The 18896-nt window shown below is 42.5% G+C and overlaps 1 protein-coding gene across 1 annotated transcript in view; it reads right to left on the reverse strand.

Annotated features, from left to right (window-relative positions):
- Positions 1-18896, reverse strand: part of LOC124613499 (methyl farnesoate epoxidase-like) — a 150667-nt gene that overhangs the window by 90208 nt on the left and 41563 nt on the right. The window contains exon 2 of the mRNA XM_047142206.1: positions 17222-17476. Within this exon, the coding sequence (XP_046998162.1) occupies positions 17222-17476 (255 nt within the window). The remainder of the gene's footprint in view (positions 1-17221; positions 17477-18896) is intronic.

Consider the following 18896-nt stretch of genomic DNA (forward strand, 5'->3'; position numbering starts at 1 on the left):
AACGCAGGTACTCAGAAGATTTCACCCTAATAGTAGAAAAGATGCCGGCAGCTCGTCTTTTCTTATGTAAGTAAATCTGGACACTGGCAAGAGTTTAATACTTACAAAAGATAGTCAGTCTTAAATGTGTTTATGATTTGTAATTATTAAAGAAAGAATAGTAAGCCAAACCCAAGCATATCAAAATGATCACCACAATGCGATGCAACTAGTAAATATGTTAGCTACAATTTTATCAATAAAAACAGGGAAGTTATAAATTACATCAAAACATTTCACAAGTGAAATTTTGTACTCTAGGTCCTGAATGCATTATAGGCAGTTTCATGCGGAGGCTCTGAGCATAGAATTTGCAGCATTTATGTACGTACTAATGTGTAGCAGTAGTAGTTAAGCAAGTGGAAAGTAGACATGGAGGAAACGCAAGAAGGAAGAAAGAGACAATGCAGAGGCGTGCTGCGCTCGAGACTTTGGGCAGCTACCAGTCGGATGCAGTGGGTGGAACAGACAATGGCATTGGCTAATTGAGAATAAGTTGAAAGATATTACAGCAAAAGTGGGCAAAATTGTAGCTAATGTTGGTCTTGTTAACTGTTGTGTCGATTCAGTTGAGAACCGAGTAGTAAGTGGAATCGATGGGTAATAAGATGAGGTATGTAGTGGTGTGGAGGATTGCTAGTCAGAGCTAAATACACTTGAGGAAGTGGCCAAACAGTAGCCAGACATTGAAGGCGAAGACTGTTGCAAAGCAGCGCAGCAGGAGCAGCAAGTACATATTCTGTGTTCCTCTGGCGATCAAAACTCTGATAATGTTACGAAAAAGGTTGCAAATTCACAGATTAAAAATGTGAAATGCAAGAATATTGTTGCTGGTGAAGGAGTGACAAAGCAACGCACTGAGAATGGGAAACAGAAACTAAGTGTTTTACTGGGGATCTGATAGACTATAATAATATTTTCCAAAATTGGAAAAAATTTAGCTATATATAACGAATTTAAGTAGAAGTTTGAAGGACCAGTGATTCATGGACCGCAAACCCAAGAGAGGAGGTCGGAAAACAGATTTTCGTCGCAACTGACATCCTGGCGTGGAATGGTAAACCAGTAAGGATATGGACAAGTGATGGACTGAATTTTGTTATGTGTGATAAAGTGATGGTTGAGGCTCAGCTATCAGAGGTGTTTATCGTTAAGAAAGTAGAGAAATTTTAGAGCAGTCTGTAGTGCCACAGCAGATAAATTTACTTAAGTAGTTGTAATAGCTATCCGTATTGTCTACTGACAACCACATAGCACAGCACAGTATTTTGCAACAGTGGTGAATGTTTTAAATAGGTTTATGATGGGTTTATGGGAGAGCAGGAAATGGAAGGGACAATGGAGTGAGAGTCTGTCTCGGTAGGGGAAAGGAAGCAGTGATAGAATGGTGGGGTTGCCATGCGTTTAACTGGAGGGGTTATGCTAAAACAATAGACCATACAATTATGTAAAAATTTTCATTAAAATACTAATAGCGTCCAACAGTGTGTATGTGAAATGTAAAGGGCGTGAAATAGTAGAGCTATAAACTGGAGCAAGATGGTTTGAGAACAGGCAAAGAAGGCAGTGGGGGGGGGGGGGGGGGGGAAGGAAAGGAAAGGATAGTGGCAGGGACGTTATGGGTTTAACAGAAGAGGGTTTTACATTAAAATTTCGAGAGGTCAATTATGTAAAAAAAAAAAAAGCCTTGTCTAAAATACCAGAATGAATGTCTAAAAATGTAAAATGGAAATGCCATGTGGCTAGGGCCTCCCGTCGAGTAGACAGTTCGCCTGGTGCAAGTCTTTCGAGTTGACGCCACTTCGGCGACTTGCGTGTCGCTGGGGATGAAATGATGATGATAAGAACAGCACAACACCCAGTCCCTGAGCGGAGAAAATCTCCGACCCAGCCGGGAATCGAACCCAGGCCGTTAGGTGGTGATGGTTGTTATTGGGATGTTTAAGGGGGACTAAACAGCTAAGGTCATCAGTCCCCCAGGCCGTTAGGTATGACACCACTCAGCTACCAGTGGCGGACTGTAAAAATGTAAAAAGGGGATAAATAGTACATTAATAAAGTGGAAATAAAGTAATGAAATCCAAATAGAATATTAAGATATTTAGATTGTGAAAATAAAACTGTAAAAAATTTTACCTTCGTAATATTGAAAGTATAGGCTTACAAAAATGATTGTATAAATAGTAGAAGACAAAAAGATAGTAAAATTACGTAAGTGGAATTATGTAAATGACCTAGAACTGTATGAAGTGTCATAAATTTTTTTAAAAAACATTAAAAGTATAAAACCATAAATGGCGTAAAACAATAAATTATGAAAATGAAACTATGTGCGGCAAATGAAGTTGCAGGGAAGAAGGTGCGACAGTTATGGTTAGTTGTATTTGTTTCGGCTTGGTGGCGTTGTTTGGCATGGGTTTGCAGTACGTATGGAAGCCAGTCTGCATGCTGGCTAGGACGGTGGCTGAGCCAATGCGCTGCCAATACTCTTCTTGTTGGTGAGTGGGGCTGTTCATCATTTCTGCTCTGTAGTGAGGTGGGCGACTGAAAGACGCTTTCAAAGGCTCTAACAAATGCACTGTTGATAAAATGTTATGCTGACTTAATGTGTTGCTAGGCTGTTGCAGGTGCTGTGTAAAAATCTTAGTTTCTTCAAATATTTTCAAGAAGTGCCCTTGAACTCTATTTGTAGCACTTCCAAATGCATATCAATAGTTCAAACAGCATCCTTTTGTGTTAGAAAATTTTCACCAAATGCTGTTTTATTATTCTGAACTGAAGTGTGATGTTTGAAGAGTATTTCAAACGTACTGGCAGTCTGACCTACATAAACTTTTGGATAGTTTCTATACTTTAGATTATAGGCACCTGCTGCCGTTAATTTCAAGGCTTTTCTATTCGCATGGTGTCTGAATCTGAAGCGAGTAATTTCATTAGGCTTAAAATTTACAAATTGGTACTGTGAAATTTCCTAGCACTAATTTCTGAAACCTATCCCTTATCTGAACTCTATTCCCTGCAGCAGTACAACAACAAGTGTTCTTTCAAATTACTCATTCCCAACTTGCTTTGCATTCTTGGTTAAACGTGCAGGGTGATTATCAAACATATATGATTTCCTTTTGATGACCCTGCACGTTCTGTCTTACGCACAATCACTGTGATAGATGGTGAAATTGTAATAGCACATCCTCCCTCTTCTTCTTTCATACCTCCATCCATAGTGTTACTGGTTTAAACATTTCCGTGGGAGACTAAGCTTGTTACAACTGTCATAATTTTAACAACTGCAAGCTCTGTTGAATAGCATTATGTTCTTCAGTAACTTAATACTCTGTCCCCGAAATGCTGTTATGTGATATATAACGTGCATGTTCTCTGAGACTACTTGGAGCGATGCAGTGAAATTTCCTTAGATATTGGCTGTATAAAACTAAGGGCATCCATTGTTTCCATGGAACAACGTTGAAATATCAATTGACACATGGCATAGTCGACGTCATTCACCTTGGATAATGCTACCTTGATGTCATTAAGTGGAGATTTTCAAATGCCACCACTGGGTAGAATTCCTGGATTGATATCATGCTGATACTGAGATGCTAACTGCCATTAGTGTTTAAACTGTGGGTTCGATTGAACAGCAATATTTACATGCTGCAACCTCGCCTACAAGGAAAAGAATTATTAGTTAAGCATATTTGTTTTGGCGCCTTAATAACCTATTCACCACTATCGGTGCTAATACTTAAAACGTCTCATGTCAGGGGGCCTTGATGTGTGTCTGCATGTTTACACTTTGATGGTCCCATCACAAATGGGTGAACTACTTATCTATTGCTGTGAGTACATACTACTCGCAAATTTTAAAAAAAAGAAAAGAATACTCTACCTATACTATCGGCTCATCATGAGCAAAAGGTATACGGCTGTAATTATCTTTGATGTTAAATTCAGAGCGATCATGCTCACTGTCAAGCTTCCTGAGGACACAGTGCATCTGTTAGCTAGAAGTGATGATGACATGTACTGAGTGCTGAATATTGCACCTTGTGGTTGACAAGCATCTCATAGTAAAAGGTAGCACATTCACACAGCATGCCATATGCTCAGCGCCTTATTGACATGACATCTAAAGTTATTCTTATTACATCATCACAAGCATTGCACTGTGCAACTACAGTTGGTCATATCTATTAGTTAGCACGTCCTATATCAGTGTGTTTATCAACAATTTTTGTAGGACATATCTATTTCCATAGTGACAAATTTACAGCATTCCTCCTGATTGCTATAAACACCTGCCGACTGTTGCTACTGCTGTCATGTGTGGATTACCTCCATTTCTTGTTCCAGTTGCAGCCCTACTGGCACTGTAATAATAACACAAAAACCAAAAGCATAATGTCATATACACCTCATAATAATTATTACAGATGGATGAATATATATACTGTAATCGCAGTGAGGGTCTTTCTAGGTAATTTACTTCTGTTATATTGTCATTACCGCCTCTTGCGTGGAGAAAGAATGGACAGACATTTTAAAAAGAGCGTATAGTTCCAGCATATGAAGGATGTTGTGCTGGAGGACCTACTAAGGAAATCCATCGACTTGCCAATCTGTTGAATTGCCATTATTTGTTGAACAATATACCTTTTGTCTACAGTCATACAATCCCGCATTATCATACATTTCAAATCTTGATGCAGAAAGCTTTGAGAACATTTATCTGATAGATATTTACAACAAATAGACTTGTTAAAGTCGTTCTTGACCAAAACAAGCGTCTCATCAATTGAACAAATGAGATCTAGACTTTCATACAGACAGTGAAGAAATGACAGTGACAAGGTAGCATTATGTGTTAAGAAATATCATACATATCAAGTCATTCTTGTGAGGGTCCAATCATAGGCTTTGCCAGCTCACAGCTTTTCTACAGTAGAGCGGGAGCAAAACAGCACTGCATGCACATTAACTCTGCATGGAATGGGGGAGTAGGGGGATGAGGTAGCAGGTTGTGGAGGTGCTGGGGACTGCAGACTGGTGTGGCTGCCTTCACATGGCAGTAACACAATGATGCCAGAATTCCAGAAGTGATTATGTCACCGCCTTGTGGATGTGATGATGCCAGAATTCCTGGCACAGTGCTGAAACAGTCTTGGTGAATGTGTATGGATACGCTGATGTCATAATCCCAGGAATTTTGATGCCACTACAGTGCTGACCTCAGCATTTGTGACCACAGTGCCCAGTGATCCTCTACTATCTAGATTATACCTTTGAGATCGAAGATTCGATTCAGTGTTCTAGGGGCCTGCGTGGAGACCCTTGCTGTTGGGATGATGAAACTTGGAGTGTGCAGTGGAGCAGGTAGGTCAGGGTGCTGGACATTAATCGTTCAACATTAACAGAAGACGAATTTATTACTTTGACGTTTACAATCGTGCATTCCTCTGTGGCGGCGTCCAAGCCAACAGAAGTTCATTGGATGGCCCTGGAACGCGTTTACACGGTCTTATCAATCTTTGAAGGACGTCGCCCCAGCAGCACCCATTCACATTAAATTGGTGTTAGGCAGGGGTAGGTCTCACTGGTGGCCAGTGTAGACTGTAGAGTAGGTGTTGCTGCCCAGGACAGCGACTGTGTATTAACAGAGCACTCTCATGGACATTGAAGGTATGTGCGTGGGTAACCTCTCAGCAATTCTGCACAGTGTCACCCTTCCACCAAGGAGGGCCAGGGAAGTAAGTGACTGCTTACATATACTAGTCTGGAGCAGCAGCGTTTAACATGACTCCCAATTTCTGGGACAAATGGATGAGGCATCAAAGACTATCAGTTTGGCTCAGCAAGCCAGAGGTAAAAATATCCTAGTCTCTTCATTGGAGGTTGCAACGTTAGCAGCTCACAGCGACCAACTACGGCAGATCAGACAAGTAGCAGTTTCGAAGATGGAAGTCATCTTGGTGAATGGTGGCACCACATCGCAGGCTCAGCCTCATAGCTGGTGTATTGCAACGCAATTTCTCGGAAGGCTCGGGAGCCTGGTATTTGCTACTGCTCGTCTGAGACAACGGCATTATGCTTGGCTGGCTATGACCAAATATGGTCTGTTTCGCAAAAATGGCTTTCAGGTCTTCAGCCGTATCAACAGGCTTATAGGTGTTCTTGTGAAACTTTTACTGTCTCATGAAATCAAGCTGTGCAGTTAGAATGACGTTATGTCTTTTCCTTATTGAGGTCATGTCGCTGAGTCAACGATTCAGGCCTCTTGCTCACATGAGTTGACAAAGTATCTTCCAGGTTTGTTACTCTTTTCTCAATGTCAGGTCTTTGGCTGTTTGTCGTTCTGATTGTGACATGGGCCTTGGACACTCTTGCCTTGATTGGGCGCTGACTGGAGGGGACATTGGAAAATTTTACTTGTTCTTAATATTATACATTCCTGCTGAGTAACGCTTCCTTATCCTTTCACAAATTCGTTCCAATTTTTTTTTTAGTTTGCTCTGAAGCAATCTCATGACAGGCATGTTGCATAGATAATTCCACACTGTACATTTTTACGTTATTTAAATGTTTGAAAAATTTACTGAAAAAGTTTTTTCTTCTCTTCTCAATCTTATATTGTGTCTGTTGATTCCCCTTTTCTAACACAAATTTATATTTTTGCGTTATCTTACACTATTTTACTATGATACTAAATTTGGGCAGGTGTTTGGTGGATTGATGATTCCGGCGGAGTATTAATTTTATGTCCCAAACAAGAGAATGCACGAACTGTTAATAGAATCGTGAGAGCACTGTTGGTGAAAATGCTTATCGTCATGATGTACTGTTATTTATCTGTATAGTTCTGAATATGTTGAAACATTTGTTCTGCCAAAATTCATCCTGTTTGTGATGCTATCAGCTCATCTAGTGAGTGCAATAGGTCGGAATTTAGCGTGTTGTGGAATGGGTGCGTAACACTTCTTGCGGTTTATCCAGCCAATACAGAGTATGTTATAAGATCTGGATCGTGGTTGAGCCCGTGGTAGTAGCTGGAAGACGAAATTTTCTCTTGCTGTATCACATGTTGTGCTATTTATTATTACCCCACTGTTTTGCAGTCTACTTTGCTCATGACAATGAGCTTTTCATTTTGGTAACAGTTTATAATGACAATTTCTAGTGAGGAAACTGACTATATCCAGTATGATAACACTTTCTGGAAATGTGGTTGCGGGGCAAGCGCTTCCCATTGACACTTTGATACCGCAGTTTTCCTTAATAGTAGTTCTACCTCAGACGTTTGTGCATTAGTCTGTATAGCTCTGGATGGACGAATCGTCATGCTTTCCCTTGTATATCCTTGTAACTGTGCTAATGATGGAGGTTAGAAACTTCCCTTTGTTCTGAGTTTAATAATAGTTCTTGAGTTTGTTCTAGTGTACTATCTAGGTTTCATATGTCTTCGCTGTCTACTATGCCAAATACGGTTTTCAGTATCTTCCCTCCTGCATACAACCATCTTATTTTCCTTTCTGATGAACGTGTGTTACTATATCCGTCAACTGGTTTGGATGTGCTCTCTCTCTCTCTCTCTCTCTCTCTCTCGTATGAGAGTCTTAGCTCGTGATTCTCGTTTTCCATTTCCTTCAATCATTCTCTTCCAGCACTTCCTCATGTCATATCGTCAACATCTTCTGTAACCTGCACACATCATTTCGGATTTCCCACATTTCAGAGTTTTATCTTAATCTTTACCGATGACTATTTAACCCATACAGTTGTCTGGACGACATTATTCCAGAATTGAGCAGCTCTTCCAAATTGTACTGGGTACTATTCCCTTGACTAAGTGAAGTGTTATCAGGATAAAAATAACCTCCCTATATGTCCATGGTGGTATAACATCTAATTAAAGAATGCTTCATCAATTGCTTCCCTCTTGAGGAAACGTGTTTACATGTGAAGAAAAAGAAATCAAACTGTACCCTACTCAACACAGTTCCTGAACTCTGTCATGATACGTCAGTAAACACATAGCAACAATTAAACATATCGAATGTACAGTAAACTCCAAACCAATACAAAAATATCTGATCAAAATATTTTATTTCGCGATTTGCATGCATAAGGCATATTGTACATAACTTGATAGTCATTAGACGCCTGTGTCCTAGCGTTTTTGGATGCTTTTTTCCAGACTTGTAACTGGTGGAACTTGTTGTAAAGCATCAGGAGCTCCATTGAATGGTTTAACCGTATTAACGTGAACTACAGAGCTTGTAGTTGGCAATTGGAAATTAAAATTTGCAGTGAGGTCATTTCAATGACTTGTTACAGGCTGTGGTACTCAGTTAAAATTTTTTTGGTTTTGTCTTTTGGTGTATATGAGTTGGTTAATAATACTCACTGACCTACTCTGTGTTACTGTAGTTTTCCTATACGTTCCTCTGCCTATTTAAGAGCTTCTAAAGCTTTTCCATTGGCCTGTTTTACTCTTTGCCACACTTCCCATAGACGTTTTGTGAATTCGTTTACTAACTCACTGTTAGCTTCAAGCTTCCATTTTATCGTTTCAAAAGGAGATGGTGTTTTCCAGCGCTATACCAACTTGTATTGTGCAAGATTGGAACTGGAGTGAACTTTACAATTGTTAGCTGAATTTATGAATTTATATTTCCCCCAATTATCATATTGGCTATTAGCGTAGTGACTTAGCATTTTGGAAATCGTCCTGTGAACTCTTTCTGTATGTTCATTTCCTTGTGGATATAAGAAATTTGTTCTTTTAAATGTAAAGCGTTAGACGTGATACAAAATTTATGCCCTTGGTCTGTTATTATAGTCTCCAATACTCCAAACTTGAGGATCCAGTTATTTACTATGGCTTCCGCTAATGTGTTAGCTTGTTTGTCTGAATTTGTCTGGGTTTCTTTGTACCAGAAAAAGTGATCATTATTGTTAACATGTAGTTATTCCGTTCAGGAGTTACATGAAATAGTCCTAAGAAATCCTATCCAATCATTTCAAATGTTTTTCGCTTTTGGCAATTTTTGCAGTGAAACTTTTGGGTGGCTAAGATCAGCCCTTTGTGCACAAGGTATACATTTTTGATGTGCTCTTCCATATCAAGTTTCTTAGTTTTCCACAGCTTTTCCAGCAACTCACCTAGCCACAATTTTGGAACTGTCATGACTTGCTAACATGTGCCCCTGCATTTGTTGCAAAACTTCGTCTCTGGACACTGCTGAACCTGCAATGCATGGTACACACTTCACTGATCTGCATAGGAACCCATCGTGCATCACAAAATGTTGCTATTGTTTGAATGATTTATATCTTACATCTCTTGCTTCTGCCACTCAGCTATATTTTGGCTTACTGTTTGCAGTACTCCAATTTTTCTTCTCATTGTGTCCATATTTGTACGCTAACTTCTTGGTTTATGAACTACCTTGTAGTAAACTCACTCAGTTTAAGTGCCTATCACGCTAATCTGTCAGAACGATTGTGTAATCCTATTAACAATTTTAGTGATGTGTATTATGTTACCACTTTGAAAAAAATGGTTCAAATGGTTCTAAGCACTATGGGACTAAACATCTGAGGTCATCAGTCCCCTAGACTTAGAATTACTTAAACTAACTAACCTAAGGACATCACATACATCCATGCTCAAGGCAGGATTCGAACCTGCGACCATGGCAGCCACGTGGTTCCCGACTGAAGCGCCTAGAACCGCTCGACTACACCACTTTGAACTTTTGGCCATTTGCATAAAAGGAAAGTGTATAATTCCATAAATCACAGATAGCATCTCCTTTCCTGTTTCGTAAAAATTCTGTCGGCACCCATGGTTTAGGAAAAAAGAAAGTGGTTATGATATTTAAAAAAAGGGGGGAGCATCTTTGGTTCAGAATCAAAACGTCTTCGAATGCCGCTGCTGCTTAAATTTTGGGTTGCCAGTCAGTTGGAACGTGTTTGGAGAGCAGTACGGACCTGTCAGTCGGGGAGTTGTAATGCGGCACTGGTGCAGTCGGGTTGGAGCAGCAATGAGGTCTGCGCCGACATCGCTCGCCCGACCATTACCTCCACGCATCACTTGAGCTGGGCTACGGTCTTGGTGGATCGTCGGTCGGTCGTCCTACCGGACGACGCGTTTTGGCTCGCCGACCGATCGTGAGTCGGCTATGTGTGTGTGTGTGTGTGTGTGTGTGTGTGTGCATCGACTCCCGATTTATCTTCGTGCATACTTAGTTACTGTTTGGTATCGTTCAGGTCTTCATGCAAGTGTTTGTCAGGTTGTGTGTGTAGTTAGCATATGTCCACTGAAGACTATTTTAGATGTTGGCATTCTGAGAGGAGTGTGTCAGTTGCTGCGGACCAGGGAAGTTATCTCCGCGCGGTGCAGTCGGCTGGGTCCGCTGGTGGTCCCTGTGCAGTGTTGGAGCGTGTTTGGAGCGGTCCGATTGCTTCGAGCTTCGTGGTTCACCGACCCAGGACGTCAAAGCTGAGTAGTGGTTTCAACTACCCAAGCCACGTCCATTCATGTTGTGGTGGTTCGTTTCGGTGGTTCGCTTTTGGGGAGGTTTTCCTGTGAGCAACACCGAGTGTTTCTATTGCTGAAATTTAGCCGCCATGCGGTGCAATTAACTATATTGGTTGACTACAATTCGAGGGCACCAGCGGAATTTTCTGCCATGTGGCCGTTAGTGTTCTGGTTACCTGCCCTGGCCTCTAACGTAATTCGTAATTTCAGGCAGTATCCTATCCTCACCTGTTGTCGCTGTCCAACATGGTGCGTAATTTTGACAGCTAATACCTACTTCATTGTGGATTATCTCGTTCGTAACCTTTTGTGTTTGAGTTCTCATGTACTGATTGATAGCAATCAAGTCGTTGTGTTGGTCGGTCCGTGGCTGTCCCCTGGTTGGATTCCGATGGATCAAGTGTAGTTGGGTTCACCATCGGTCTCACCTAAGTGAACGAGGCCAGACCGACCTCCCTGGAGGCTTCTGAGTGCCATTGTCTTTATTGTCTTTCCCACTGGTGTTTAATTATCTGCTTCCAGCTACTTAAAATTTAAGGATTATGGTTACATTTTTTTAAAAATTTCGAAAATTAATTGTGGGCTTTCAGCCTTGCAACTTTTTTCTTAAAATTATCTTTCAAGCTTAAACATTGCGGCCTTCTGCCTTTAAAAGATTATGGTAATATTTTTTAAAATTTTGAAACTTAATTGTGGCCTTCAACCGTTTGTATTGCACTTTGCATACGTTTGTTCAATCTACTTTGCCTTGAGGCTTTCAACCTAGCTGTGATGTATGTTTTTTTAATTATTTTATTTCCTATTTTAACTGCATTTTTATCTTGTTGATTTTAAGATTTCTTGTTTGGAGGTCTTCAGCCGTAAAAGAGTTGCATTTGGTAAAGGTTCGGCTATGTGCCACTTTTGTTGTAAATGTGTAATTAAATTACAATTAGAAGGTGAAACTGACCCCAACCTTATTTGGCCCTTTCCACAATCCTAATTACCTGTTCTGCCCAGCGGGTTTAGCGGGGGTTTCATGCAGACATGTTTCATTCATTCATTTGCACAATTTCGCAATAGCTAACATGTCTGTAGTGAACAGTTACGTCCTATATCGATTTTCCAGAAAAAGGCATTATTAAATTTGCTGCTGACGGATCGAAAAAAGGGGAGGGTGCACTTCACACTGTCTTAACTTCTCCTGACTGCTGTACCATAGCTTGTGAAGTGTCAGCTTGCTTATGTAGCTCTAAATGAAGACCTGCTCATGGGCTTTTACTCGCTCCGTTGAAGTAGTGAAAGTTTCACCCATAGTAGCAGCAAGTGTTTCGACCGCTTTTCAGATTATGCTACTGCGGTACTAAGGAAAAATATGGGAAAACTACACTTATATTACACTCATCGATACAACAAATGAATACTTACACCTGACCATAGCCCAACGTGACTGTGAGCAGTCCTGCTCCAACTGTTGAAACTTGTCTACAGATGTCACATGTAGCTGGTACAGATTTAGTACATGGCTACTCTGGACCTGATAAGTTACAAAATTTGCACCTCACTGGTGTTAAATACATTTGCCTGGTATTTCATCTAAAGAATTAGAAATCTGCAGGTTCCTGAGGCTTAGTAAACGACACTCTGAGTGTGGAATTAATGTCCCTACGATTCGACATGACCACAAACGATTAGACATTCAGAAAGCTCAACAGGAATATGCTTCATTCACTGCACTGTGTAGCACGGGAGTGAAGGTCGACACGGTTATGACGATGATGGCGTAACGTGATCCTGCTATGGGCTGCGTCAACCGACTTAAACATTTCTAACGCTGATAAGTTGGCGCCTGGATTAAGATCCCTGCTGTTGTCGGGATGACGGAGCATAGAGTGCGGTGGAGCAAGACGACTGGCACGCTGAACAATAATCATGAAACATTAACGGCACATGAATTTATTAATTTAAAGTTATAGTCGTGTATTCTTCTCTGTGGCGGCGCCCAGGCCAGCGGAAATGGAGCGGGTGGCCTCATAACGTGTCTACTCTGTCTCAACAATCTTTGGGGGTCATCGTCGCGATGGCGTCCATTCACGTAAACATGGTGTTGGGCGGGCGGGCAGCGGGTGTCGGTGACGGACAGGGTAGCTCGCACAGCACGCATTGCTGTCGAGGACAGTGACGGCGTATTACCAGAGCACTCTCGAGGAAGTCGAAGGGGTGTGTTCGAGTACTTTCTCAGCAGCTCTGATTGCGACATTGGGCGTTACATTGGCTTCTCTTGGCTTGATGTTGGCAATAATAGATCTCCATTGTCTAACAGTATGCCGAAATTTCCTCCGTTAACAACAGAAAATTATTTCAGATGACAGATAATATCTGTTGCGCTAAGCGTTGTGTCTATACTGAATCATACCTGAAGGGCAGTCGGATCATATTCTTGTATTATCCTTTTTGGGCTTTATTTATTTAGTAAAAGGGACATCTATATTCAGGGCAAATTTATGTGGAACTTAATTACCACTACTGCAGGATAGACACCATACAGTCTGGCCTCATCCTGAAGATTGGTTTAATAACAGCAATGCTTTATTGTACATGGTCCTATGTCTTCGGTGTGTCCTTGGCTCTTCCGGCCACGGATCTGACTCACCACGTTTAATGGCGATAAAATGTTCCTTTTCGTCCTACACGACGTGTTGTCCCACAGAGTTTCTGGGAACCATTTATTGGTAGATCAGACTAATTATCTGTATTTTAACGCATATAACATCAGTCGCCAGCCACGATTTGGCCCGCGAAACACGGCTAATCTTGTCACTGCTCGTATAGCATTAATCAGTGTCCTGCAGCAATCCAACTAGACTGTTCTGCAAAACTTACGGACGAGATAGATAAAGTAACATACCATATCAACTACCCGAGTGTGATGCCAGATATCTAATGGCAGAGAGCTCACGGTGGTCATAGCGCCAAGTTATGCTGTTCCCGCAACAAGAGGCAAGTTGTAGGGACGAGAAAAGACAGTGTACGTAGATCAGCGAGCAGTTACGGTGGACTGTGGCCGTTCGTTACACCATGGCCTGACGCAGCATCTGGATGATTTCACAGGGAAAAAAAACATCTGGAAACTGGAAGAAGGACGAAGTATGACGAGTGTAGCCCGGAGTTTGGTACTGCTCACAGCGTTGTTTCAAATGCATAGGGAGCGTTCCGAAGCACGGACACTGTTGTCCTAAGGAGAGGAATTAAATGGTTCAAATGGCTCTAAGCACTATGGGACTTAACATATGAGGTCGTCAGTCACCTAGACTTAGAACTACTTAAACCTAACTAACCTAAGGACGTCACACACTCCATGCCCGAGGAGGAATTCGAACCTGCGACTGTAGGAGCCGCGTGGTTCCGGACTGAAGCGGCTAGAACTGCTCGGCGACAGCAGGAATTAGTCAGCCGCAATCAGCTACAAGAGCAGATGACCGCTGCATTGTGTAATGGGGAAGAGTGAACCCGCCCAAACAGTGGGTGTAATTGAAATCACATTTAACAGAACTGCAAGCCACACTATCTCATGCTTTACAGTTCCCGACGACCAGTACGTTGTTTTCAATTGACATTCGCACATCATCGGCAACGTCTGCGATGGTGACACGAGCATTGGAACTACATCAAAAGGAAGTGGGGTCCAGTGTTCCTCTCGGATGAGAACAGGTTCACTATGATTCCGGTAGGTTAGTTTCTCTCTATTTCTTACATGCTCCTTTTGTCTTGTTGTGTAGCTGATGACCCATCTGTCGAAAGATCTGCCTAACATCATTCCGGTACCCTCTCTTTGCCTCGTGTGTGAGTAGAGATTCTGGACGCATCCTCATATGGTGAGAGGTGGGACCACACAATTTACCCAAGAACATTGTCAAATATGATCGATCTGGTGGTCCAGGTGTTTTGGTGTGGAGAGACATAATAATGCATGGGCGCAACCTATAGTACTATATTAAGCAGGTCTCTCTATTTATAGTCTAAGTTCCATCGAGCTATGTTACTTGGCAGTAGCACATCACCCGAAAGTGATTTTCGTCCTTAAGACTTGCACACCAGCTTTATTTCAGAAGACTCTCAGATCCGGCCACTAGATTGGAAAACAGGCACCACAAACAGTCACTACACGATCACCAACTGGTCTCCGAAATCTCATCACATGCTAAAGTCGAAACTCGCATTCGGGAGGACGACGGTTCAATCCCGCGTCCGGCCATCCTGATTTAGGTTTTCCGTGATTTCCCTAGATCACTTCAGGCAAATGTCGGGATGGTTCCTTTGAAAGGGCACGGCTGGTTTCCTTCCCCATCCTTCCCTAATCCGAGCTTGTGCTCCGTCTCTAATGACCTCGTTGTCGACGGGACGTTAAACACTAATCTCCTCCTCCTCCTCTAAAGTCGAAAATGAGAACACACGCAAAACCCACTTCAGGCTTCCATCGGAACAAATGAAATTTATTGCTTCTTATAACACCTGGAGAAGTCCGTCTCGTTATAAAATATTACTTCCACATAGTTGATTTTACAAGGTACTGATATAAGCCTACCGCTCGCTCATTAAGTCACACCGCCAAGCCTTTCAACATCAATGCGGTAAACAAACTCACCAATTCTTTTCGTTTTCTGTAATAGAACAACTCCTTGATCGCTGAGTATCTCTCACTCCCATCAAATGAAACTATATGGTTCCAGAGACCTTGTAATGTCTCAAACATCTGTGATGTATATACGCAGACTGAAGCGACGACTGAAACATTGTACCAAGGCGGGGATTCAAACCTGGCCTCCTTCTCACTAGGCAGACGAGCTAACCACTAATCCACACAGGCACAGTGGCTTTGGACAGCTGCACGGATTACCCTAGCGTGCGTCTGCATATATACATCATAGATGTTTGAGACTTGAAGAGGTCTCTCGAACCACATAGTTTCATTTCAGTAAAGCACTCGTGGGTGGGTTTCGGACAAAATTCCCCGTTTCGTTAGACGCTGAAGTGATATTCCAGTACAGTTGTAATGTTGCAGTGTTGTTTGAGTGGTTGTAAGAAGTGGGCAAAGCCTGGAAGTGATGTAGTACAGTGACTACACCTATAAGTGATGTAGTACAGTGACTACAGAGTAATCAGGTATTTTCACATTAATAAATCATTGAAAGACCTGAAAAAAATCGATAAACAGAAAAAAATACTCGCCAGGAAAGAAACCATGCACCACGAAATAACATCGGCGGTTGTGATGTGCTTGTACAGACAAATAAATGATTACAAATTTAGAAAAAATTGAAAGATTTATTCAACAGAAAGAACTTCGCAAACTGAGTAAGTCGGTAAGTAACGCATTGGTCCACATCTGGCCTTTACGGAAGCACTTATTCTGCTTGGCATTGATTGACAGGGTCGTTCGATACCTTCCTGAGGGACATCATTCAATATTCTGTCCAACTGGCGCGTTAGCTCCTCAAAATCTCGAGCTGGTTAGAGGGCACTGCCGCCCGAGGTAGGGTTTCGCAAGCATGAAGATAACCAGTAGAAATTCTCGCCGCGTACAGGCATGCATTATCTTACTGAAAAGTAAGCCCAGAATGGCTTGCCATGAAGAGCAACAAAAGAGGGCGTAGAATATCATCAACGTATCGTTGTGCTGTAAGGGTGCCGTGGATGACAGCCAAAGGGGTTCATCACTGAAAACAGTTTTAATCCAATCAGTGAGAATCCAGGCCGGAGACGTGTCTGGAGACGCTCTGGACAGTGGTGGATACCAACACGACTGTCGCCCGCCATATGGTCAGACAGCCAGGAATGATGGCCTAGAGTGCCATTTCTTTTCGTAGATGGACCCCTTTGATTGTTATCTGCTGCATCCTAACAGCACAGCGGTAGGTGACGATATTCTACCCCCCGCCCCCCCCCCTTCATGAGAAGCCATCTTCACCTTACATTTCTGCAAGTAATGCCCACCTGGTTATGGTGAAAGTTTCTGCTGCTTGTCTTCGTGCTTGCCAAAATCTATTTTGACCAGCAAGGTCGTCGAGTCTCTCTCCAACTGAGAACATTTGGAGAATTCTGCGTAGGGCCCTCCAAAAAGCTAGGGATCTTGACAATCTAACGCACCAGTCTGACAGAATTAGGAACGATATCCCTCAGGAAGAAACCCAACAAATCTATCAATCAATTCCAAGCCCAATAACTGCTTGAATAAGAGCCAGAGCTAGACCAATACATTATTTACTTAGTCAATTTGTGAAGCTCTCTCTCTTGAACAAATCAGCCAATGTTTCTGCAATTGTAATCATTTGTTTCTCTATACATGTACATCACATCTACGAACTTCCTTCATGGTACATCGTTTTCTATTTGTCTTCAACTGTACTAGTACAGATTGGGATCTAGACCCATTGCAGGCACTTATCCACTGAGCCACATCATTTGTGTTTTGTTTTTTAAATCGCGACCAATAGGATCACTGCTACATCGATTCTGTATACCAGTTTGCTATTTGGTTGGTACCAGCTTTAGTCTCTGTTCGTATATTTGTGATAACAGTGAACCTGAACACCTCATTTATCGCTTTACTTTTAACTGCTTGTAGTAATGCTGCATTACATGTAAAGCAGTGCAACTCACCCTTTCTCAGACCCAGACTTCGCAGGTAGGCGAAGAAGTTCTGGGGCCGTCCTTCAAACTCTGGTCGCGTCAGCACCTCTCGTATGAGGCTTCTGGTGGAGACGATGACGGTTAGGTCACCGCCCAGACGAAGGCCCACCACGGGCGACTTGTACTTCTGAGCGAGATATGTGAACGTCTGGTACTGCGATCCCAGTTTCTTGCTCAGCTGACAGACGCCAGGGTAGTTGCCCAACAGGGGGAACCACGTCGGACCTAAGGAGGCACCCAGTAATACATCAATAGAGGCGTCCAATAACAAGTGAATTTCAATGCCTCAGTGAAATGCCTGCTTAGTAGGTAGTCGATTAATACTGTCTAGCTAACCTACACTATGTGATCAAAAGTATCCGGACGCCTAGCTGAAAATGACTTCCAAGTACTTGGTACCCTCCATCGGTAATGCTGGAATTTAATATGGTGTTGGCCCATCCTTAGCCTTGATGACAGCTTCCATTATCGCAGGCATACGTTCAATCAGGTGCTGGAAGGTTTCTTGGGGAATGGCAGCCCATTCTTCACGGAGTGTTGCACTGAGGAGAGGTATCGATATCGGTCGGTGAGGGCTGGTACAAAGTCGGCGTTCCGAAACATCCTAAAGATGTTCTATAGGATTCAGATCAGGACTCTGTGCAGGCCAGTCCATTACAGAGATGTTATTATCAAATAACCACTCTGCCACAGGCCGTTTATTATAAACAGGTGTTCGATTGTGTTGAAAGATGTAATCACCATCCCCGAATTGCTCTTCAATACTGGGAAGCAATAAGGTGCTTAAAACATCAGTGATAGTGCCACGCAAAACAACAAGGAGTGCAAGCCCTCTCCATCAAAAACACAACCACGCCACAATACCACTGCCTCCGAATTTCGGTGTTGGAACTACACACGCTGGCAGATGACGTTCACCGGGCGTTAGCCATACCCACACCCTGGCACCGGATCACCACATTGTGTACCATGATTCATCACTTCACTCAACCTTTTTCCACTGTTCAATCGTCCGGTGTCCACGCTCCTTACACAATGTGAGGCGTTGATTGACATATACCGGCGTGATGTGTGGCTATGAGCAGCTGCTCGACCATGAAATCCAAGTTTTGTCACCTTTTGCCTGACTGTCATGGTACTTGCAGTGGATCCTGAAGCAGTTTGGAATTCCTGTGTCATGGTCTGGATAGATGTCTGCCTATTACACATTATGACCCTCTTCAACTGTCGGCGATCTCTGTCAGTCCAGAGACGATGTCGGCCTTCACACTTTCGTGCTGTACGTGTCCCTTCACGTTTCTACTTCATTATCACATCGGAAACACCGAACCTAGGGATGTTTAGGAGCGTCGAAATCTCGTGTATAGACGTATGACACAAGTGACACCCTATCACCTGACCATGTTCGAAGTCTGAGTCCTGCGGAGGGCCCCATTCGGCTCTCTCGCGATGTCTAATGGCTACTGAGGTCGCTGATATGGACTACCTATCAGTAGTTGGCAGAACAATGCACCTAATATGATAAACGTATGTTTTTGGGGGTGTCTGGATACTTCTGAACACATAGTTCTGCAGGTTCGCAGGAGAGCTTCTGTAAAGTTTGGAAGGTAGGAGACGAGGTACTGGCAGAAGTAAAGCTGTGAGT

Source organism: Schistocerca americana, chromosome 4 (assembly GCF_021461395.2).
Source record: "Schistocerca americana isolate TAMUIC-IGC-003095 chromosome 4, iqSchAmer2.1, whole genome shotgun sequence".
Classification (NCBI taxonomy): Eukaryota; Metazoa; Arthropoda; class Insecta; order Orthoptera; family Acrididae; genus Schistocerca; species Schistocerca americana.